The sequence below is a fragment of the Xenopus tropicalis genome, chromosome 7 (genome assembly GCF_000004195.4).
Source record: "Xenopus tropicalis strain Nigerian chromosome 7, UCB_Xtro_10.0, whole genome shotgun sequence".
NCBI classification, from domain to species: domain Eukaryota; kingdom Metazoa; phylum Chordata; class Amphibia; order Anura; family Pipidae; genus Xenopus; species Xenopus tropicalis.
In genome coordinates, this window is record NC_030683.2 from 19,199,960 (window position 1) to 19,225,648 (window position 25,689).

Sequence of the window (25,689 nt, forward strand, 5' to 3'; positions counted from 1 at the left end):
TTACAGGTACTGTTTTATTATTACAGAGAAAAAGGAAATAATTTTTAAAAATTATAATCATTTGCTTATAATGGAGTCCATTGGAGATGGCCTTTCCATAATTTGGAACTTTCCGGATAATGGGTTTCCAGATAACAGATCCCATACCTGTACTACATGGGTATGAACCGGGACTTCGGCTTCATTGGCGGCACTACAAATTTGGCATCTTTGCTGAACTCAGAAAGCCAAACCAATTTATCAACCTATTTTTCTTGCCGTGTGTATTCACCACCCGTCGTGGGACCTCAGTCCCTAAAAAGCCATATTTATTTCTGTTCAGTAAGCCTTGCACGTCCGGCTGAGGCAAGTAATATGGTAGCAGACAGGGCCAGCCAAGGTAACTAGTATGGTTGCTCCCTCTCTTATTTCTAAGTACAGATATGCAGAGAAGGAATATTCTGTGTACACAATAAACTGCACTTCTCACTTCATCAAAACAGATTGTCTACATGACTTGTGCTATGTACACACAGACATTCTAACACTGGGCAGTATATGACCACATATACATTTAGATGTAAATACTTGTGTGCAGGACAGGTGTTTAACACCCATGTGTATATAAGCTTATACGTAAGCTGTTTTTTGTGTTTAGACTCTTTTACATCTGTGTTATTATCAGACGTAGCTTATAGCACTCAGCAGTACACATATTTTACATGTTATGAAGCAAAATTGCCAAACACTAACTGTTTTTATCCCCCTTCTCTCCATTTCCCGGCTGGATTTCATTTTCCTGTGCAGTTCACCCGGTTCCTCTGTGATTCTCCGCTGGAGGTAAGGTTCCACATGTTGCGTGCTCAGTGTAATAATGTCCCCCTATGTGCGTCAGCACATGTGACTCTCCCTATATTGGGATTAGGCGTAGGAGTGTTGGCCCATGTAGCCTTTGCTAGAAGCCATGCAAAGGGCAGTGTTGGTGCTGTATAGAGTTACTTTATACCTATCCGCATCACTCTGAGAGGCATTACTGACATTTATAGATGCGCAGAATCCAGCCAAACCTAAACCTTAAATTGCATTTCAAATGTGAGTAAAATAAGAAAATAATTGCATTGTTTGTGAACCTAAATGTATTATTTTTCCTGAGCCTAAATGTCATGAGTTTTTAAAGGACATGTAAACCTGCCACTCTGGTTCTTCAAAGGTTAATAGTAAGGCTGCTGCATCCCCTTAATCACTTGGCATTCCTTCTCCTCTAAGCCTCTCGGCCCCCTCCCTTAGGAATTTACTTTGGCTCTTTGCTACTGAGCATGCTCAGTGCCTCTTGGCTCAGATTACAAAACATATTAATATTAATAACCTCCTTAGCTCAGCTTAGCCATTACAGTGCTCAGTCCAAGCAGGACTTTTTATCAAAGTGACTTCTGCCTGTGTAAGCCTGCATTCGTCATTGCAAGAACTTTACAGTGCACTTATTATTTGCTTATAATGGAGTTTATAGGTGCTGGCCTTTCCATAATCCCGTACCTGTAGAGACAAGATTTTTTCTTTTCCGTATGTCTATTTTCCCATGCATGCAATGTACAAACAATGTTTATTATTTATAGAATTTTAATATGTCATTTCTTTAAATCAGCGCTTTACTCAGACAATGCATCATTCACATGTTTTTTTTTTTTGGCGTAAAAATGATTGCTTTTAGTTAGATAAACACTGTATAAAGTGCTGAATAAATGTATCAGTGCTATATAAATAAGAGATTGTCATTTTAAAAGAATGTTATGTTGGGCAAAACATTTTTTACAACAGGCATTTATTGGGGAAGTCATTCAAATTATAGGGGAAGTCAAATTAAAATTGAAAAAGGAATTAATTTCCGAATGTTAGTTTTAATGTGAACCTTCCATTTAACTTATAGAACGATCGACCAATAAGATGCTTTGTTGCATAAATACTTTGAAAAGCTTTCAACCAAATGTATCAGGTAAATTGCACTCATGTAATAATAAGTTATTCACAGCATAATAAATATCCACATAGCTGCTAATCAGAATCAGATGTCTAAATTACAGGAAAATGATTTGCCGGGATACATTTGCTGACTGTATGGTGAACTCACTCTCATTGGCTCAAAACATAGCTGCTGTTTTGTGAAATAGCTCACAGCATAAATCATGGCGAAAAGGAAAACTGGGCAGTTCCCCCAGCTGCCATTTTTCTTCTAGTTCAGTTTATGCAAACATGCAAAAATAAATCCTTTCCCCCTATAAGATGCAATGGAATGACTCGCTGAAATGCATGTTTTTTTTGCACCACAAGTACCTCAAATTCTATTGTAGAATCGACAGAGTATTAATAAAATACATTTATAAAATTACACTGTTTGTAAATTATCTAGTAACTTTCACGGATAAAGTACAAGAAGCAAAATGGCCACTCCTAGGCATTGTCTTTGATGGAAAAATAGCTTTCTTTTAATGACTAAAGGTGGCCATACACGATTGTAGCTGCCAATATTAGTCCCTTAGACTGTTTGGGCAGCTTATCGGCCCGTGTAGGGGCAGGAATGACTTTCTTGCCCGACCGATATCTGGCCTGAAATCGGCCAGATATCGATCGGGCAGGTTAAAAGATTCATTCAGATCGGGGACCCGCATTGGCTCGTTGATGCGGGCCCCAAACCGACTGTGTCCTAAACAGTTGTTATAATTCGATCATTTGGCCCCAGGGCCAAATGACAGAATTAGCCTAAATTCCCCCGATTTTGCCCCCACCCTTACGTGGGGATATCGGGAGAAGATCCGCTCGCTTGGCAACCTCGCCAGGCGATCGGACCGTTATGATACAGGCAAATAAATAGGGTTTAGGGGTAGAAATGCATGCTGCCTATTCATGTAAAGGAAACGGAAGCCCTCCAAAGAGATTCATGTCTAATTGTTCAGGGCCCTCTCCTGAGAATTTTTGTAATTGTTATTTTTTTTCAAGTTTTCAAGATGTTTTTATACTGCAGCAGTTTAGTTTACAGCAGTTTTTGCACTATTAATGTCGTTAATTTGGAACAGCAGTGCCACCTGCTGCTCATGTCTGTAGTACACTCCTCTTTATTTGTAAAGGTGGCCATACACGAGCAGATCCGCTCGCTTGGTGATGTCGCCAAGCGAGCGGATCTTCCCCCGATATCCCCACCTACGGGTGGGCGATATCGGGGAGCATTTAGGTAAAAAAAAAAAATAATCCGATCGTTTGGCCCTGGGGCGGCAATGGGGCAGTCGGATCGGGGACCGCATCAACGAGCCGATGCGGTCCCCGATCCGACCGGATTTTCTAACCTGGCCAATCGAGATCTGGCCAATTTCAGGCCAGATATCGGTCGGCCAGGCCGCTCTGCTCTCCCCATACACGGGCCGATTAGCTGGCGAATCGGTCCAAGGGACCGATATCGGCAGCTATAGTCGGCCCGTGTATGGGGACCTTACGTTTGAGAGACAGGCAGCCATTGGGGGAATGGGAGGAGCTCAATCTTTCCATTAAGCTAGCACAGCTCATTCTCAGAGGGATGAAGGTGTGGTTATAATGTTAAATATGACATCACCAATGGGAGAGGTGGGCTCACAGGGTAGCTCGGAGCTATGTTGGCAAGCATTACTCCAGCTGGACCTGTCTGAACCCATGTCAGCAGCCCCTCTGGTTATTATAAATAATAATAGGAGAGTGAAGGAGGACATTACATGAGCAATTGGAGGTTGAAAAAAAATTAAAATACAAACAAACGTATGGCTGTTTCACAATGTTTCAGTTTACTACAACATGCATTCTAGTCTGCAGCCTGTGCCTATTAAAGAATCTTGCCAAACTGGAGTATATATATTGGTAAATATTTCCCCCTTTACATCCCTTGAGCCGCCATTTAGTGATGGGCTGTGTGCTCCCTCAGAGATCAGCTGACAGGAAATAATGCAACTGGAACAGGAAGTAGTGTGGGAGTAAAAGGCAGAACTTTGTCCATTCATTGGCTGATGGGGCCTAGCATGTGTGTGTGCCCTTAGCTTGTTTGTGTGCACTGTGAATTGTATGACCCCAGGGGGCAGGATTACCCAATGGCACATACTAGTAAAAAAGTATATATTTATGAAAATGGTTTATTTAGATGAAGCAGGGTTTTACATATGAGCTGGTTTATGCAATATATTTTTATAGAGACCTACATTGTTGGGAGCATCATTTATCTTTAATTCTTATCCCGCCATCTTTCCCAGCAAATATATACATTGCAGGCCCCCAGCATTCTGCGTCTGTCTCAACTCTGTGCATGCCTTCTGTTTGCCCTGAAAAGGGTTAATCACTCCCTGCCCCTGTCGTAAATGGTAAACTCTCCAGTAATTACACCGATAATTTGATGGACTGAGGTACTTGAGCACATCCATGTGTCTGTCTGGCCTTCAGTGCATTCCTGCACAGCTAAGGACTTAATACAGCTCATTAGTCTTTTATAGGGAATGGCTTTTTATCACCTCGTCAATCCTTAGCATGCTACTTCCGCTTGTGTCTCCGCCACTCTGAGGCCTAGTCAGGCACACAAGCCTCCCTGCCCCACATCTCTGTCAGCTTTATGGGACTTGCCGGCTGAAATTCGGTTTCAATTAAGGCTTCACATGTTACACATTTTTTAGTCATATTTCACATTGCCACAAAATGTACCTTTGGGAGCAATAGTACAGAGACGTGTATAGGAACCTGGTGATAAATGGAGAAAAAAGGACAACTGTTTACCCTTTGAAAGACGACTATATGTTCCGAACAAGTAAATCAGTGATCCCCAACCAGTGGCTCGGGGGTAACATGTTGCTCCCCAACCCCTTGGATGTTGCTCTCAGTGCCCCCAAACCAGGGAGTTATTTTTGAATTCCTGACTTGGGGGCAAGTTTTGGTTGAATAAAAACAAGATTTACTACCAAATAAAGCCCCCTGTAAGCTGATAGGGTGCATAGAGGCTGCCTAATAGCCAATCACAGCCCTTATTTGGCTCCTCCATGAACTTTTATGGTGCTTGTGTTGCTCTCCAACACATTTGACTGCGGCTCACAAGTAAGAAGAGTTGGGGATCCCTGAAGTAAATTAAAGAAACTTATCAAATGGCCATATAAATTGGTAAATATTGCCCTTCTACATTGAGCCGCCATTTTGCACTGCTCTGTGTGCTTCCTCACTGAACTCCTGACAGGAAAAATGCAGCTATAACAGTAAGAAGGGTGGAAGTATAAGACCCGCCTCTTTCTGTTCATTTGCTTATAAACAAAATGCCGCCTAAGAGCCAGAAGGGCAGCCTTTGCTACTTACACATTTTTTTTTTACTATTGCTTATCCAGTCCAACATATTATTGGAAAAATATATTTTATTGTTCTATGATGTAGAATTTTTTTTAATAGAGACCTGCAATTTTTTGTGGTTCAGGTATGGGATCCGTTATCTGGATACTCGTTATCCAGAAAGCCCGTCTCCCATAGACTCCATTTTGATCAAATAATTCAGATTTTTTAAACTGATTTCCTTTTTCTCTATAAAAATAAAACAGTACATTTCATTTGTTTCCAACTAAGATATAATTAATCCTTATTGGATGCAAAACAATCCTATTGGGTTTATTTAATGGTTAAATGATTCCCTTTTCTCTGTAATAATAAAACAGTACCTGTACTTGATCCCAACTAAGATATAATTACCCCTTATTGGGGGCATAACAGCCCTATTGGGTTTATTTCATGGTTAAATGATTCCCTTTTCTCTGTAATAATAAAACAGTACCTGTACTTGATCCCAACTAAGATATAATTACCCCTTACTGGGGGCAGAACAGCCCTATTGGGTTTATTTCATGGTTAAATGATTCCCTTTTCTCTGTAATAATAAAACAGTACCTGTACTTGATCCCAACTAAGATATAATTACCCCTTATTGGGGGCAGAACAGCCCTATTGGGTTTATTTAATGGTTAAATGATTCCCTTTTCTCTGTAATAATAAAACAGTACCTGTAATTGATCCCAACTAAGATATAATTAATCCTTATTGTATGCAAAACAATCCTATTGGGTTTAATTAATGTTTTATTGATTTTTAAGTAGACTTAAGGCATGAAGATCCAAATTATGAAAAGACCCCTTATCCGGTAAACCCGGATAAAATCTGCTCAAGTGCAAATGTCTGATATCTAAAAGGAAATCTATATATGTTGGTGCTTTATAAATAAATGTTAATAATAATATTTGCCTGAAATGAATAGAGACTTGTAAAACAGTGCTTGTAAAACACTGACATGATTCCATGGCTTACTATAGCTTTGCCGTGCTGGGTGCCCCGAATCTTGGGTAAACACAGTAAGTAGGTCTTTCCCTCTATGCCATGTCCCTTCAGAGATGTAAAAACATGGCGTACATTGTAGCTTGCAAACCCCTACACTAAACATTACATTGTGCATCTTACCGTGTCAAAGTCAGAGTAGTTCACGTGAATCACCGACCCTCTCTTATGGTGCAGTTTGATCAGTAGGGGGCAGAATTAGTATTGCAGTAGTTTGCAGAGATGATACTGGACTAGTACACAGTCAGAGATCTGCTGCTTTCCTCTGCTCTTGCTCACTAATACTAGGGGATACATTTAACTGTAAGGGAAGAACTGCAAGTTGACACACACATGCCGTGTAATGCAATGCACAGGGAAATGTGGCCAAAAAATATAATAAAGGTATACTGTATATATACGTTACATGATAGTTGCTATTTTTGGGAGATAATCTTGTTCAAGTTGCCTTTCAAATATCAGTTGTTTTGTCTGCTGCCCAAATTAAATGCAGCACTTTTGTTCTTTTACTTCTTTCTGAAAAGGAATACCTGTTCAGCTTGATAAAATCCAAGGTATTATTTCCCCTTTGAATGCAGAACTGTTAGTTGACATTGGAGTTTACCAGGCCTGGACTGGCATTTCAAGTACAAAGAGGCCCAAACAGCCCCCCACCAGCCCTAGAAATAGTGACTGTCTATGGCATCTTACAGCAGCCCCTCTGGCATTTGCCAGAATCCACAGATTGCCAGTCTGGGCCTGGCAGTTACTCATTCTGATACCGCCAGTGCAGACTGCTGTTAACATTGATGGCATAATCCACCCAATGCATGTAGTGGCAAGTGGTTTCCATTAATGTAAGTAGTATGTGCTGGTGGTACAGGTATCAGACCCCTTATCCAGAAACCAATTATCCAGAAAGTTCCAAATTATGGAAGCCCATCTCCCATAGACTCCATTTTAATCAAATAAATTACATTTTTAAAAATGATTTCATTTTTCTCTCTAATAATAAAAAAGTAGCTTTTACTTGATTCCAACTAAGATATAATTAACCCTTATTGGGGGGCAAAACAATCCTGTTGGGTTTATTTAATGTTTAAATAATTTTATTAGCAGACTTAAGGTAGGAGATCTAAATTACAGAAAGACCCCTTATCCGGAAAACCCCAGGTCCCGAGCCTTCTGGATAACAAGTCCCATACCTGTATTGGGTGGCACACAAAACGCTGTTTGTGGCATTAACCAAGTCACCAAATAGTGGAGAAGCCCAGAAGACTACATTCTGTCCAACCAAGTCCTCATCAGTTATGAGAAAGGCCAGTAAGCTGCTGACTTGAGAATGGCAACCATTATAGACCTTTGTGTGGCCAGTGGAGTAGTTGAGTAGCTATGCACAAAACTATGTGAACTAGATATTTTGCTTTATTAACAATATTTATATTTATTCCATGTTTTTTCAGTACCACCTGTGCCCCAGAAGGGTGCACCATAGCTCTTTCCTAACTACCCTCAGCCCCACAGTCACTAACTCCATTTAGGGATCTGTGTGACCCTGAAAATAGTGGGTGGAGCGCAGCCCAAAATCAGAAAGCACGGGAAAATAGATATGCGTATGGCAGCCGCTTCAGTTCTCTCCCCAGATTAATGTAGATAAGCTCATGTTCAGACAAAGCATTACTATACTCAGAACCTTGCCAAGTGCCGTGCTACACCGCATTCTTTCATCATCCGTCACCACAAATCAACAGAAATGACATGACTAAACGCATTTTGTACCGTATTACATTAATAAAAGTTCTCTTAAACCCTTCCCTGCCAGAGGGACCTACCCAGCATTGTTAGGTGATATGGGCCGCCTTGGCAGAAAAAATAAAAGTTATTAATATATGTTTGAAACGGCAAATTCTTCCTTAATCCTGCCCACGTGCTGGGCCCTTTCATTCCTGTGCATTGTGCATTTCACGCTGTTTCACAATCAAGCTGCAATAAATCACAGCCACCCGCTTCAGACTTAGCAAAGACTCCCCTCCTGCTGTCTGCACTGCTTTGTTCCCCCCCCTCCAACTCCTCCTCAGTTTTATTACTGACTGTTAGCCTTCACCATGGTGAGGGTCAGTACAACAAGGTCAGATATCCATGCACAGATTGAGCCACACTCTGTATTGGGCAACAGCTCCCATGCCATCTTCAGCCTTAGACACTATAGTTTGATGCTGCCAAGCTGGGAACTTCAGGCTGCAAATTCTGTTTATTCTTAGACTGTGGGAATTGTCAGACATACATATTGCAGGGGGACTGAATATTGATTTGCTCAAGCTGTAAACTACAACTGTCTGCTGTAAACTACAACTGTGGGTAATACAGATAGACTGCAAAATAAAAAAATGTTTTCAATATAGTTAGGCAAAAATGTAATCTATAAAGGCTGGAGTGGGCAGATGTCTAACATAATAGCCAGAACTCTACTTCCTGCTTTCAGCTCTCTAAGCTCTTAGAAACTCAGTGACTTTAGGGGGGACCACATGGAACATGACTGTTCAGTTAGTTTGTGAGCACGCAGGTCAGATTCAAATGCAAACTAACTGAACAGTTATGTCCCATATGGCCTATCGGTTATTGGTTGCTTTATATGTTACTCTGTATGTCCAATGTATGAAACCCACTTATTGTACAGCGCTGCGGGATATGTTGGCACTTTATAAATAAATGTTAATAATAATGGCCTGCCCTCAAGTCACTGATTGGCTGACAGTTAGAGAGCTGTAAAGGCGGGAGTAGTGTTCTGGCTATTATGTTAGACATCTGCCCACTCCAGCCTTTATAGATTACATTTTTGCCTAGCTAACTATATTGAAAACATTTTTTATTTTTGCAGTCTGTCTATTTTACCCAGTATCATTTTACACTGAACTGCTCCTTTAACTCCGAGCCCATGACTTTGGCTTCCCTGCCTTTCATTGTTTCATTTGGAATCTATAGAACTCTTTGATGGGGGAGTTCACATTAGTGTTAATATGCTGCTTATAGAAGTGATCTAAGCAACTATGCAGTTGGTCTTGGTTTTGTTTTCTGTGTGTAGCAAATGTGCGAAGGCAGTGTAGATCTGTCTGCCTCCCAACACACCTCCACCAATAACTTTTTATCTACTAATCAGGCATTCTGCTCTTCCCTTTCAACATTCCAACAAATGTCAGGTTTCTATGGAAACTTCTCCTCGTAACCAAAGAAATTTAAATAATAACCTACAGAGCCGTGGAACTAAAAATGAATACAAACCGCAAGAAATAAAGAAATAACAGGCCAATGGCAAAGTTCAGGAATATTGTTACACTTTCTCCTCTGCAAATGCTAAAATTTTGGCAAATACCTAATTCCACTCCCAAAGATTTAGCTGAATTCTGAACTGTATCTAAATTCCAACCAGTCTAATTCAACAATGTAAGTGGAGATTAACTTGAATATCCAGGGTAAAGGTGGCCGTACACAGTAAGATCCGCTTGCTTGGCGAGGTCACCAAGCGAGAGGATTTTCGCCCGATATACCTACCTGTGGGTGATATCGGGCTTATTCGGCTATTTTGCACTGGGGCAAAAAGATTAAATCAGAACGGCGGTTCGGGGTCCCATATCCGATGGAAAAATCAAACCTGCCTGATCGAGATCTGCACGATTTCAGGCCAGATGTTGGTCGGCCAGGCCTCTCATTCATGCCCATACACGGCCCAATAAGCTGCTGAATCAGTCAAAAGGACAGATATCGGCAGCTACAATTAGCCCATGTATGGCCACCTTTAATAGAATTAAAGAGTGCTATTTCAACAACCATAGATTATATCATTGTTTTCTTAGTTACAATATGACAGCCATCACCTCTGCTTGATGATTTCCATTGATAGCTGAACTTAGTTATTCAGCAGCATCCCAGAGCACACTGAGCATGTGCAGTGCCACCGGCATACAAAAGATGGCCTAACAAGACCCAAGGTGGGGAGCTGCTTTGGGCATATTTAAAGACTTGAATCATTACTGCTGTAACGCTATTGGACCTCTAGGCTGGTAGGGTAATTGCTCAGTATTTTTAGCCGTAGTCATTTTTAGGTTTTAGTTAACCTTTACGCTGTTAAATTATGTACCATCAGTAGATAAAACACTATACATTGGAAAACATTATGTGAGCGACTTGTATTGCAACCTTTAAGGGCATTATTACAGCTAAAGAGTTTGTATACAGAATCCAGAATACAAGATTACATTTAATTGCATTACTAGTCCGGGTTAAGACCTTGCCTGCGAGGCTCGTAGTAACTGAGCATGTTTGGGGCAGGTCCAGTTTCGTCGCCGAGTGCCAGAAGATGTACGATAACTGCTATAGCTATTGCATTTCTGTCTGTAGCCAAGTTTTAATTCATATCACAAGGCACGTGCACTGTATAAGCTTCTATAAATATTCCTGTCTGAATATCCTGTTTTTTTCCCCCCTCTTTTTCTGCAAAGCCGGAGACTCGACCGGATGGCCCTGCGTGTGGCTATGGCTCCTTTCACCAGCAGTATTGGCTGGATGGAAAGATCATTGCTGTTGGAGTGATTGACATCCTCCCTTATTGTGTTTCCTCTGTGTACCTTTACTATGATCCCGACTATGCCTTCCTTTCCCCTGGGGTCTATTCTGCCTTAAGGTAAGAGCAACAGCTGGGGAAAATTCACTTATTCTCACTCTTTTTTTGCAGCAAAACCTGGCAGAAAATTGAGGGACATGGAGAATTATGATGTTATCATCAGTAAAGGCTCTGCTACAGGAGTAATGGCACATAGGGTGTTTTGACCTCTACTATGAGTGCAGGGACTGAAATCTGAGAATCAGTCCCTATACTCTGATCAGCCAATGGATGTGCCAGCACCTTGGCATTGCAATGACTGTGGGTGCAGGCAAGTGGAAAAGTTGTTCACGTAGGGGTTGACTCTCTGTTTATCCGCAGCCTGAGAATCAGCCCCATGTGGCCGTAGCCTAAAGGAGAAAGATATAATCAGATAGCATACCGGGAGTTGTAATTCCCTAGAGAGAATGTCAATGGCTGATCTAGTAAATGCAATATACACATGCCACAGTCCCCTGCTCAACCGAGAAAGAGCAGGAAATAAAAAGTAATTATTAATTTGTACCCCCGGCCCATTAAAATAGGCTTATTGACTGTGGCTAGCAATAAGGGATAACAATTGCTCCCCCTAAAGTACGTAGTTGTACCACTGCTTAGAATCCAGCCCAAAGTGTAGTGCTCTTAGGGAGGGATCTTTGAGCAAGCGGTAAACGATAAGCAACCACAAAAAATAAAATGTAGCAAAGTAATTAAAATATTATATTGTGTTGCCCTGCACTAGAGAAATTGGTGCGTTTGTTTCAGAAACTCGAACAAACACTGCTGTGTAGCCAGGGGGGCTGCCATTCAAGCTGGAAAGGAAGGAAAAAAGGCACAGGTTACATAGCAGATACCAATGTATTCTACAGAGCTTATCTGTTATCTACTATGTACCCTGTGACCATTGCCATCATTCACTTTCCCAAAGGGCGAAGACAGATGGGGTGATTAGTTGCTGTGACTTTTCGAATCCAGTTGCAGCGATTAATTGCCACGCTAAACATAATGGTGACTAGTATCGTGCTGTAGCAACTTCTAGCAATTGTAGCAATTTCTGCAGTCACCTTAAATGAAAGTTGCCAGATGCTTCTGACTGTGTTGGCCTCTATCAAGGCAACAATTTGTGATCCAGTTAGGAGACAATGTGCAAATAATAATGCACAGAGGTTCAATGCCTCCCTTTGTGAATGAGCTGTATAGTATGTATGTGTGTGTAATGAGTGATACATTCAGTGTATGCATTCCTCCCTACAGAGAAGTTGCTTTCACTCGCGAGCTACAGAGAAAAGCTGCTGACCTGTGCTATTACTATATGGGCTTCTACATTCATACCTGCCCCAAGATGAGATACAAGGTAAGCCCAGTGCAGCATGGGAAATACTGAACGGACACACGTTGAACAACAAAGTCATTACTAACATGCTACACCCAGGGCCTTAAGCGTTATGTAATTTACACATGTAAAAGGGAAAGCTCCCAAAAATGGGAAGGTTGTTTAATGTATGTGCTGTAGTGTTTTGCCTGTTTAGGTTTAAGGAGACTCCCATCACAACACTGTAGCTATAGTAGCCTGGTGTAAATACAAAATCTGCCCATATTTAAACCCTTTTCTTGAAAAAGGTTGTGAAAACTTTTACAAATATGTTTAAAGGGGAACTCCGGCTTCCGAACCAACATTTTTTAAAGAGCCCCACTTAACACAGAAACCCCTAATATGCCTATTAATCTGTTCCTTCAAAATCTATGAATAAATACCATATAGTATGCTGAAATCCAGCTGCAAAACAGTTCTTCTCTTTCTGCATCATTTAAAAACCTGGCAGGTGAGGAGGGACTAAAACATTGAGGTTTCAGTCAAAATATCCAGATCAGAGGTAGTCTCACCTGTAGTCCTGGGCAATATTGAGCATGGTGCAAAAGCCTCTCAAACTGCCCTGCAATGTTTCCTTATGGCCAAAAATGCTATATTTAATATTGTGAATTTACTGTACCAGCCCCAGTGGCTTAGCAGTCCCATAACAGTAATGATACAGGCTTTCAGAATTGTCCACAAGTGCTCTCCGTCTTGGATCTCGCTATATTTTGAGTGTCAGTGGCACTGCACATGCTCAGAGTGCTCTGGGCTGGTGCTGAGAAGCTTAGGATCATGTGATGTCATTTAGTAGAGAAGCAGACAGGCAGCTTCTGGGGTCATCTTTAGAGGCACAGATCTTCACTGCTAAAGGACTTTTGGGCTTTTACCGAACCCCAAAACACAGTAAATAACATTTATAGCCTTCTCCATTGTTGACCATTACTTCTCCTTTAAATTATTTTGTATATATAATCTGAGACGCTGACGGAACGTGCAGTTGAACGGTTTAGACTTGCGCTGCTCTACCAATAGTCGGATTACCCGGCCTGCTGACAGATATGTGTCTGGCTGGTGAATTCAAAGCGACTTGTTTGAAAACATGGGTCTCGCACAAATAACTTGCTTTCATTTTAATAATGATTGTAATCCTGAGCGACCAAGTAGCCTATAAATCTCTCAGCCTGGTTCTCTAAGCTTTACCCTGCCTCAATCTCACAGGCAATGTAAGGAGCAAGGAGAGGTGATACAGTGCAGGAAACGGTCATGGAGGGAAGAGTGATCAGGCAGCACAGCAGATCCATCCATTATGGGGACCGGGGGGGGGGGTCCCTTATACTAAAGGGGTGGTTCACCATTAAGTTTAACTTAAACTTAAGCAGCTTTTCACTTAGTCTTTATTATTTATTTGTTATATATTTTAAATTATGTGACAAACTCTTTGCAGTTTTTACACAGGGGTCACTGACCCCAGCAACCAAAAAGCTATTGCTCTGTTTGGCTACAGTGGTTATTGTTACTTTTTGTAACTTTCTTTTACTATTTGGGCCCTCTCCTATTCATATACCAGTTTCTCATCCAAACCACTCAATGGATGCTAAGGTAACTTGGACCCTAGCAACCAAATAGCTGCTGAAAACGGAGAGCTGCTGAACTAAAAATAAAATAACTAAAAAAAAGCTACAAATAATAAAAAATGAAGGCCATTTGCAAATTGTCTCATAATATTACACTCGACATCATACTAAGTTAATTCAAAGGTGATCAATCCCCGTAAGTGCTTATATTCCCCATCATTGTATGTCATGCACTTCTTACTGTGGGGCAACTTCTTGCCATTCTGTTTCCAAAGAGAACTAATGGCACACATGACACAGCACGCAGAATAGTATTCCACTTCTGTTCTGTGTAAAGCCGCGCTCTCGGGGCCTCTGTAAGTGCTGGAATATACAGTCCTTGGTTTGTTTTTACAGAGGGAGAGGTAGAGTCACATACCAAGAATTCTGAGCAAGTGCTGGGTTTGTACTGAATGGCCTAAAGGGCTTTGGTTTATAGCCAACCAGTGGCTTTTCCTAATAGCAACACCCCTCCTACTCCACTAACCATGCCATTGCCCAGGCTAGAAAGGATGCTGTACAGCTGGCTACTTTCACTTCTAGTGCTGTAGGTAACACGACTCTCTGTTATTCACTCACCATCATCATCATTTATTTATATAGCGCCAGCATATTCAGTGGGTGAGCTCACAGGTGCCATTCTAACTCTGGCTGCTGGGGCTCTCTCCTACCCAAAGCTTTCTATAGTATAGCACTGCAGTGGGCAGCCTCAGGGCCCTAGTGGCCATAGCCTGAATGAAAATGATGAGATATTTATAAATTGGGTTTATCCTCCTCCTCCTCCTTTAGATTCTAGGAATTGAGCCAGCACACTTGAAAAAGAGAAGATTAAAAGAGACCAGGGGAAGCTATACCTGTACAAAACTTCTTTGATTTTACCTTTAGGTTCAAGGGTAACCTGTATAGTAACCTATAACAGGCCATAATAAAAGAGGGCTGGTCTGATAATGATCTGGTTAGGAAAACATTAGAAACCTTGGATAACTTTAATCACATCTGTTCTAACCAAGAGGAACACCAGCCCAGCCCTACTTTCTTATTCCTTTTCTACACTGAGGCTTATGTTTCCCTTTACACATAGCTGTGCCATGGCTACATATAACATTTATACACACACCGCAACTTGCTATGTCTGGATTCTTTATAAAAACACTGTAACCTTTTCAGGGAATTCGTGCAGTTGGTACAGAATAAAGCCACATATTCTTCCCTGACAATACACAGAACCGTTGGGTTTCTATAAATATATATATTTCCCTGTGTAAATGAAGAATCAGAAAAATGCCCCGCGGACGCCTTATCTCTGTGCATCTGCGTTTCCCAAGCTGCCTCGGAATGTGATGTTAATTCCATTCATGGTCAGGGCTCTCCAAATCCGGACACTTTTCTTTAATAAGGCTTCAATCCCATGACCCTCCGGCCGCACTCCCCCGAGGCGTTTGTGTCCCTAATGCGCCTCTGATGACAGTTTAGGCAAAGGTTTGTTTGCGCAGGGGCGAGCTGCCTTAAACAGCAAAGCTTCCTTAATACCCGTTTAATAAAATATCAACAGGGGTTATTATGCCGCAACCGAATGCAGATGTGCGAGTGGGGCTGGAGTGTGTGTTTAACCTCCCCTGTGCCAGCCTGTGTGGACTCTGCTGCCTTAAATCCCCCCTTTGTTGCTGGCTTCTCCCTGATCTCCATGTGACCCTTCCCTAGCTGGGATCTGGCAGAGCAAACAATATTCCCAGTGCCTTCTGCAAATCCCTCGCAGGCTTTTCCTTTGAAATGTCTCCAGAGCTGAGGACCGGGAGAGGGGGCAGAGCTGCTGCTCGCTTCTGATCTTTCCCTCTCCTGGCACATAGCGTATGCCAATATTTTGGTTTTTATGGTAATCATAAAAGGCAGCTCTTTGGTTCCATTGGAATTAAAAAAAAAAAAAATACACTCAAAGTGTGCAGATAGTTTCCCTAATCTAGAGATACGGCCAAGCATCCTTTAATAGCCCCGTGAGCGGCCTTTTTTCATCATACATTTTTGTGCACTGTGAAATTGGATAAAAAAAAAATCTATGACCACAACTCCGCAAGCAGACATTTTCACCTGGGGTGTTCCCTGCTCTGTTATGATTGTGGTAATTAGTTAGGGTGCAAGGGTAAAAATGTTACAATCGCTGCATAACTACAGAGGAAGCAGGCCCTGCGGTTGCAGGGGGAGGCAGGAGTGTACCCACTTAGGTTTTAATATCTTGGTATAACACGTCAACTTACTAATGTTTTGGGGCCATAAATTGAATTTGCTGTGGAGCCCTGTTAACATGTATTTACGCCATTGGTTACAATACGCCATTGGTTGCAACAGCTTTAGCGTCTACTGAGTGTGCCACGTGTGGCGTATTCTCAACCTGTGGATAAACGCAGGTAGGGTCGGACTGGGGGCTGCAGGGCCCACCTGGGCTTGTGCCTCAGGGGCCCCTGCACCCCCCAATGGCACCGCTGTGACCTTCACACACCTCCCCGCAGGGCACCCACCCGTCCAACCTCCTCCCCCGAGCACGTGTAAATGAAACTTACCTGCAGCGTGTCTGGGGAGGGAGACTTGAGGATCAGTGGAACGCCCTGCTGGGATCTGGTCCGATCCTGAACGCAGGCCGAGAATCTGCCCCTATGCAGGCATCAGCCTTCTTCCTTGTCAACACCCAGAAACATTTCTTGGACCCGGGTGCAGGCACACAGGGCAGATTTTGGCACATAAACATGCAAGTATGCAGTTCCGCACTTAAATCTGCTGCGTGTGTCTACACCAGGTTCTAGGTGCAGGCAAGGAATAAGGCTGATTATGATTTTATGGTTGGGGGAAACAATACTATTGGGGCCAGAAAATGCTCCAAGTGAGTTCTGTGCCCCCCACCATGGGAGGGAGTTCCTGGTTTGGGAGGCCATGTTAATTGCTGGCATGTCTCACCTACTGCTTTTCAATGGCTGAAATTAATGGAGTAAATTGTAAGAATTTAGTGAGTCGGTAACCATGCTTTCTGAAGTGCTGCTGAGAAATATAAAGGAATTGCTAAGACAGTAATAAACCCATGAACATGGACACCCCAATACTGTGATTAATTCTTTTTCTACCATAAGGCAGCATTCAATATGGGAATAGAATATATTAACCTGCATACATGTTGAATACCAGAGAGTGAGTGCTAATCCCCTAGCTGCCCGTCACAAATGACCCTCGTTTCTATGCATTAAATAGAGCGCTACACAATTGCAAATTCCAAGAGCGACTGCAGTGAATGAGAGTTAAGCCCTAGTTCTGCTTGTAACTTCCCTGAGGGGTCCCTTTAAGGGTCAGCGCTCTTGCTCACTGAAGCCAACGTAGCCAAGTCAGGAGTGAGCTGAATGATCGCCAGTAAGAATTCACTCTAATCTCTCTCTTGGGATTAAAAGAGCTGCTGAATGTGTTTATGGAGATCACGGATTATACTTTTTCTTTTGAAGTTTAAAAAGATATTTAGGCTTTGGAAAAAATGCCCCCCAAGTTTAGTATTTGCTAGTTATAATGAGGGGCCATTTCTTTCCTTCATTCATCCCTGCTGCATATATACATGGGCTTAGGCTGGAGAACAACAAGGCTTCACCGGATTAAATGTAAATTTCCTCCGAGGCAAGTAGCAAGCACTTCAGATACAGAAGAGGCAACTCCGGGTCATTTCTTCATCTCACACATTTTGCTACTCTCAACTCTCTCAGATGTGCGCTCTTAAATTTAAACTTCTAGCTCAGCAATGCTACCAGTGTATTAAGGTGGCCATACACGTGGCGATCTGACGATGTTTCGTACGACCATCGGTCGCACGAAACATCGTCAGATCCGCCACACACCATTCAGGGCTGAATCGGCAGGTAAGGAGGTAGAAACAATAGGATTTCTACCTCCTTCTGCCGATTCAGCTCTGAAGGGAGAATTTTGGTCAGGTGCCTTCTATGGCACCCGATCAAAATTTTCAAACTGGTCCGATCGGCGAGTCGTCCGATATCAGCAGCTTCCTGCGATATCGGTCGACTCGCCGACATGCCATACACGCACCGATTATCGTACGAAACGAGGTTTCGTACGATAATATCGGTGCGTGTATGGCCACCTTTAGAGATGTGCAGAATCTTCTGCCCCATCGAGTGGGTGAGATATATACACATAGAGATGTGTAATAAGCAATGCAATTTACATTGATTGGGGCATTGGCCCCTAAGTGCCTAGACTGCGTTAGATGTTACACCATCAGAAAGTTTGGGGCCTCCCATGATAACAAGTGCAGTACCAAAATTTTGTCTATGCCCCTTGTGTGTGCAATATAAACAGCTGATGATTCTCTATAATAAGCAGTTCATATAAAGAGTTCCATTGATCAATGTGCTAATAGGAAGTCATTCAGTTTATAGGGGGTCAGTGGAGTTTGCCCTATGTTTAACCCCTTCCCATCTACCTGCCCCTGCTTTGTGCTTACATTGCTTGATATGGAAGTTAAGTAAGTTTTGCACAAGTTACGTAAACTATGTAAGTTTAGGGGCCCGATTTTACTGCTGTGGGGCCCAATAACTAGCAGTAGTAGGTCATAAAAACAGTAAAAGTAATGTAATAATAATTAGGTTTTTTATTGCGTTTTTTACTTACGCAAATGGTGTAAATGTAGGGGTTCAGTGATGTTGCTGTGGGGCCCAGTAACCAGTCATTCCTATGCTGGAAAGTAGGAGATGCTCATGTAATTTAGTAAATCACAAGCAGTAAATAATAAGCAGTTCATATAAATAGTTAAAATTAATAATTAATGTATTAATAAGTCAGTCAGCTCATTGGGCGGCAGTGAAATTTACCTTAAGTTGTTAATTCATTGGGGGTCAGTGGAGTTTGTCCCTACAAAGCTTCTCTGCATTGTCTTTTACAAGATATGCAAGTTACTTAAGTTTCTAGGCAGGTTACATAGTGTTCTAGGCCATTTTTGCGGAAGTGGCGTAAATTGCAATTTGCGTAACTTCTGTGATGAAGGCACAACACTACCCCCTTTCCCCCCCATGATTGCAGCCCTGAGTTGTTATGCCAGTGCTCCTAGAGGAGTCTTGGAGGATTCTACATGGCTGAGATCTCAACATTTTTACCTATGAGTGACATTCAAGTGTATGCAGTATTAGGGGGCTGCAAATTAAACCCCAGTGGTTGCTAATTAAGGCTGTGATTGGCGATTATTATCCTTGTGTGGACTGCCACCTTGTAGGCGGCTCTGTTAAAAGCAAAACTTGCTTCTATGCCACAAATTGAACTACGATCACCTGCTTTGAGTTACGCCAAAAGCGTTACAGGCACAATGTTGGATCAGTGCTATATGGAGGAATTCTGGGATGGCATTCCTCAGGTAAGGAGCAGCAGGAGAGAGAGGTTTGGGGCAGGATACAGCAGTGGAAGACCAGCGGTGGCTCTGAGAGGAACATAGGGGTTGGCCAGAAATATATGGAGACACAAGAGAAGAGATGTATTGTGGTGCTGAGGAATGAAGGGCTTTGAAACTCACAAGAAGAATCTTGTACCTTATTCCTTTCTTAACAGAAAACTCTGGATAAAGATTTCAGCAGTAAAGGAGCCTGTTCTTTCTTAGACCAGAGAAGGAATAACATCTACTGAAACATCTAAAAAGATGATGCTCTTCAGCCTCTGCCTGACTAACCCTCCATAGACCTGAAAGTTCATTGCTACAGGCTTTTGATAGTGGGACAGTCAGGGCACGTTCATTAATATTTATCTGTGTCATTTCCTGGTGACCTTCATGTCCTCCCAAATATGATTAATTGCCTATTGGAAGCCTTCATCGTGTCCTCAACATCCTCGTTATGTTTAATGACTCATTTGTGTAAGATATGCGGTTATTCTGTATATATAAACATTAGCTAGGCTTTTCTGGATTTAATTTGTGTTAGCAACTGTCTCTTTTCATCTCGAGAGTCCAGTGTAGTCTTGTTTATTTGCACTTGAAACAGAGGCCTGACACCCAGGATGTGAAGAACCTCTGCTATCAGTGCTAGGATAAGGGCTTTCCTGTACAAAAAAAAAAAACACAGCTGTTTTGGGGATAAATCTTGCTTATTACAATTGCTTATAAAACTTATCATTGATAGGTTTTGGGGGACTTGTAAAAGCTGACATCAGGTATGGACTGACATTTCAAGTATACAGATGCCCAAACAGCCCCCACAGGCCCACTTAATGTCTATGGCATCTTACAGCAGCCCCTTTGGAATTTGCCTGTTGTCAATTCCATTGGTCTGTTTTAAGCTGAGGGGTGGGTTGAAAGTTTGTGGGTAGCAAGTGGTTGTCCACGTGTCATATAGGTTTCTAGCATGGTCCTGCTGATCATCAGGGTGGCAGTTGCCCAAAGTGGGCACATCTGTCTGACAGCTATTCCTTTCATCCAGTTCATCTCTTATCCTACATACCAGAAAAATGTGTAATATTTACATATATATGTATTATAGCAATAATAATGTTAAGCACCAGGTCTGGACTTGGATTCAAAATGGGGGCTGGCATTTTGCCAGGATCCACAGATTGCCAGTCCGGGCCTGTTAAGCATAATGTTTAAGGGGTTGTGTGTAAATGACACTTAAGTGTTTGGTTTGATTCATGACTCCCTCTTCTTATTTTTTTCAGGGTCAGTATAAACCATCGGATTTGTTGTGCCCAGAAACCTATACATGGCAGCCCATAGAGAAATGCCTGCCTCTTCTGGAACGTTCTAAATACTCTCGCTTTAATAACAACCCCAAAGAAGGTATGTTGTGACCCGATAGCTCATGTGCTGCTAAACGCTGAATAAAGGGGATATTCACAGATTTAGTCATCGGGTCGCACCATTTAAAGTGGAAATAACCAGAAGAACTTTAATGTTTATTCAAACTGAAATGTGTATAATAAACATAGTCTGGCAGGGGGTTGCTTCATGCCAAATTGTATCTTGGCGCCCAGTGAGCCACTCTGTAAGCATGTCGGCATATAGAGAAGCCTAAGGGGCTCCATGGATGAGCAGCTGGGGTCCTCTACTGACCAAGTTGGCTCAGAGTCATCTTGTCAGACTGGGGGTTGCATCAAGTTAGTTGTGTGTTTGTGTTAAGAACACAGCTGGCAGGCAGTATGGGCCCATTTAAGTTAACGTTCAGTATGTTATAGAGTAGCCAGTTCTAAGCAACTTTTCAATTGGTCTTTTTTTTTTTTTTCTATAGATTTTTTTACTTATTTGCTTTGCTATTGTTACTTTTTCATTATCTTTCTATTCAGAAAGTGCCTGGTTGCTAAAGTAATTTGGACCCTAACAACCAGATAGCTGCTAAAATTCAAATCTGGGTTGCTGAACAAAAAGCTAAATAAGTTAAAAACCATGTCTATTTATAAATGAAGACCAATTGCAAATTGTTTCAGATTAGCACTCTCTATAACAGTGATCCCCAACCAGTGGCTTTTGAGCAACATGTTGCTCACCAGCCCCTTGGATGTTCTTCTTGAATTCTTGGCTTGAACCAGAGCTTCCCGAAGGCTATTAGTCCACATAGGGGCTACCAATAGCCAATCACAGCCCATATTTGGCACCCAGGAACCTTTTGCATGCTTGTGTTGCTTTCCAACTCTTTTTATCTTCGAATGTTGCTCATGGATGAAAAAGGTTGGGTATCCCTGCTCTAGAACATACTAAAAGTTAATTTAAAGGTGTACAAACCCTTTTACCATAGATATTGCAGTGCAGCAGGGGTGGGGTAGATAGGTCCCTGCAATCTACAGAGATGGTTGTATATACTATATATATATATATATATACTAGGAAACATGCACGAGGGTTGGGGAGAGAGGAGCTGGGGACCTGCTGTACACGCACATTTATACAGCAGCTTTAAGCTCTGTATTGAACATTTGTAGACAGAGTAGTGCCGCTAACATTAACATAATGATTTGATCTGTTGCATTTAGACATAAGGACCCCCCTGCCCCTCTGTTTCTCTTTGTCACACTGTAATACACTTTCTTCATGCCGTCTTCATAAGAGTACAAAGTGAGAAGAATTTCGGCTTTCTTTAATACGCTGCCCAGTGCTGTGCAAAGGGGGGAGTCTCTGTGTGTGTGTGTACCCCAGCTGTGCTACAGATGTTCCCCCCGCATACTTAGCTCAGCAGAACCTTTCCTATTTCTCGCTTATGTATGAACAATAGACATGAACTTGCCACCTACTTATATTCACAGGGGACAGAGACCTGCTGGCGGAGTTGGGTCGGGTCCGAGTCCTGTATAAGCGCACAGTCATGCCCTACTGCATCTACAAGAAGAGGCGCAAAGGGCCGAACGATGAGGCGACTGTGAAGCAATACGCAGGCCTAGTGGGTCAGACCTGCGCAGAACGCATGTTGCTGTATCGCAGCTGAGATGGACAGTGAATGCGTGGTTCCCAGGGGTGGGGGGGGATGTACTGCATGCTATTTTGTTCTGTGGAGTCGGCTTCAATGAAGGAATAGGTATTAGCCAGCAAATATTAGCAGCACCCAATGTTTCTCCAACGCCTTCCTCTATGCACTGACTTAGAGCACTATGCAAGTACCTGCGAGTCTTACGCGGCAATGTCAGGCTTTCCAGCTTTCAGTCCATGATCCTCAGGCGTCAGTTACCTGATGGAGAATGATTGGAGTTGTGCAAATGCTGGGGAGCCTTGCGTTATCTCCCCCCGTCCCATGGTCTAGAGCCCCCATTTCTGCAGACTTGAACTAGGGCAGTGTTTGCGTGGGAAACATGGCACTTTTAAGTTATTTGTCGTTCTAGATTATGCCGATTTGCCTTTTTTTGGTTCTCGCTTATTTAGGCATTTGATTGGCAGACGCAGAATGTTGGCAGTTCTAGGCTTAACCCAACAGGATCCCACTATGTTTTGCCAAAGGCCTGAACAACCTACTGCGTTAATTCCAAATGTTCCCGGCTATGTTCTCAGCAAGCTGTTTTACGAGGTGTTCTTCAGATCTAAGCGCACTCTTCATTCACTTGCTATTATACCATGCGGGGCCGCGTACAAACGAGCGGTTGGAATGGTCAACGGCAGTAAGTGCATCAGGCTCGGCCAGTTGTTTTGTTTAAATACATCACAATCCATGCATATAGAACTCATACTCCCATATGTAATCAAAGACACTAAGTTTGCCCAGGAGCAGTAACTTATAGCAACCAATAAGATATTTACTTTAAAACATGTGACCAGTAAATGCTTCCAGGTGATTGCTGTGGGTTATTGCTCCTGGGCATTACAGAACCCCCTTAAGGGTGAAGACACACAGAGCTACCAAGTAGCAGCTACTTGTCATGACTACTAAACACCGGATAATCCCCTGCCATAGACAATACTAAGAATTGCCTGTTCTAAACTACATAAAGCGACAATTACAGCCTTAATTTACTACTTGTTACAGACTCGCCCCCCCCCCCCCCCACAGCTCTCTTTCCTTTCTCTGTATGTGCCACATAATGTAACATAATAAGTGAAGGCAAATGAAGCTAGATAACAATATGTGCACCATGTACGCTTCTTGTTAATATGTCTCATTGTGAAGTGTCCTTAGAAGCATCCCTGAAAGTAATTGCTTGCCAGACTGTCCGACTGGCCCCCGGGGGGTATTGGGGGTTCAGAGTAGTGAAATGGGCCTGAAAGCCAGTTGGGCTGGATATACCTGCAACCCCAGCGGGAAGGTTAGGTGAAATGGGCAGCAAAAATGTATTCAGTACCCCAGGTTTTCTTGGAACTATGGCTGATACTGCCATTGTTATCCTTTATCTGTGACCTTGTTATGAGCTATAGGGGGGCGTCAATAAGGGTGAACACACACAGCTACTTAGTAGCAGCTACTTCTCACGGCTTCTAAATACCAGAAAATACCCTGCCATAGACAATACTGAGAATTGCCTCTGCTAAAACACACATAGAGACAATTATCAGTAAATGATCAGCATTGTCTATTTTAGTAGCCACGACAAGTAGCTGCTACTAGTAGCTCTGTGTGTCTATCCACCCTCTCCCCATGCCTATTGCCATTGAATAGAACATTATTGGTATATTTTTTTCCTTTGTATAATGTCGGCATTATTAATATGGTTCAGCGGCTTGTACTTGTACGGCAGATGGAACAAGAGCAAATGACGCTGAGCCATTTCACTCTGTTTATTGCCATAATTATGGAACTGTCCCTTCTTTTTCTTTGTAGATAACAGGCAGATCCCAATGCTCTAAGCTGCCAGAATAAATATGTTCCACATTTGGGCCTTTGTGTCTCCTATCTGTAGTATCCTCTGCTTAGATTGTAAGCCTTTGGGTACCGTATCTTGCAAACAATGCTTACATTGCAGGATGAGCCTTAAATATATAAAACATTACACAGGATGGTAGCGCGGCTACCTGTATGGTTGCCACTGGAGTCAGATAGACCTTCCTCTGATCTTGTTGGTAGGAACCATATTTGGCCGGTCAGAAATTCCAGTCCGATGAAACCTTCTATCAAGGAATTGCCCAGCCCAAGAATGGGAGGGGCCAACCCCCATTACATCCAGTGAGATCAGTTCATCAGTCACGATGGTGTAACCTGTATATCCGTATTCATGAACAAACTACACAGTATCCTGGGTGACCTGAAAACAGGCCCATGAGGGATCAGATTGGATCTGGTTGGGCAAAGATCTGCTCTCGGTGACCTGGCCAGGTAAGACTATCATTCTGTGTATGTATAATCATTTTAAAGAACACCTCAGGTGGGTTTGGCATCCATCTAAGGGCACTTACCCATGAGGCAGTTGCAAAGGGGCACTACTGCTCCATGTCCCATCGAGTATCTCATCCCATTATTCTGTATAGCAGTGTGCTAGAGGGATACCCTGAATCAAACACTTCCTTACTCTCTCCTTCACCTATAAACAAATTCAAATGTAGATAACGAGCTCTGTATAAACAAACCCCATCACTTCCCTCAGCTGGAGCCTGTGATAGGTTTTGAGATAAGGAGGAGCTCATTATTCACAGGGTTTATCCGTGAACTTGTAAATTAAAAAGATTAAATGAATTTGGATGGAAAGGTGCAGCATCCTTGATACCTATTCACATGAACTGGGGAATTTTTCTGGAACATTTTTGTGCTACAAAATAATTGTTATTTTGCCTTCATTAAGTGATGTGCACTGTAGGGGAAAGTCACATAGATAATTGGCAGCGGGAGAGCCTACTCATATTAATTTTTAAAACAAAGGAACAAGTCCCTGTCGTTTTCACAATATTTTGGCTGTTCCTGAGATTCGCTGGTCCTTGGCCACCAATCTGAATGGCTCCGCCCACCCTACATCCCTGGTTACAGAAAGCAGAGCAGAAATAGAAATTGCCTGTTGTGGGGTTATTATTAATATTTATTTATAAAGCGCCAACATATCCCGCAGCGCTGTACAATATGTGGGTTACATACAGTGGTGTGAAAAACTATTTGCCCCCTTCCTGATTTCTTATTCTTTTGCATGTTTGTCACACTTAAATGTTTCTGCTCATCAAAAACTATTAACTATTAGTCAAAGATAACATAATTAAACACAAAATGCAGTTTTTAAATGAAGGTTTACGTTATTAAGGGAGAAAAAAAACTCCAAATCTACATGGCCCTGTGTGAAAAAGTGATTGCCCCCCTTGTTAAAAAATAACTGTGGTTTATCACACCTGAGTTCAATTTCTGTAGTCACCC

At 42.3% G+C, this 25,689-nt stretch overlaps 1 protein-coding gene across 7 annotated transcripts in view; it reads left to right on the forward strand.

Moving 5' to 3' along the window:
* Nucleotides 1-24,249, forward strand: part of ate1 (arginyltransferase 1) — a 55,460-nt gene extending 31,211 nt beyond the window's left edge. For 5 of the 7 annotated variants that reach the window (XM_031905571.1, XM_031905570.1, XM_004915808.4 and 2 more), the window contains 5 exons: nucleotides 787-819; nucleotides 10,818-10,999; nucleotides 12,212-12,311; nucleotides 20,603-20,723; nucleotides 22,181-24,249. In XM_031905571.1, the coding sequence (XP_031761431.1) occupies nucleotides 787-819; nucleotides 10,818-10,999; nucleotides 12,212-12,311; nucleotides 20,603-20,723; nucleotides 22,181-22,359 (615 nt within the window). In that variant the 3' untranslated portion in view covers nucleotides 22,360-24,249. The remainder of the gene's footprint in view (nucleotides 1-786; nucleotides 820-10,817; nucleotides 11,000-12,211; nucleotides 12,312-20,602; nucleotides 20,724-22,180) is intronic. The other 2 variants (XM_031905572.1, XM_012967701.3) reach the window with 1 other exon arrangement.
* The last annotated feature ends 1,440 nt before the right edge of the window (nucleotides 24,250-25,689 follow it).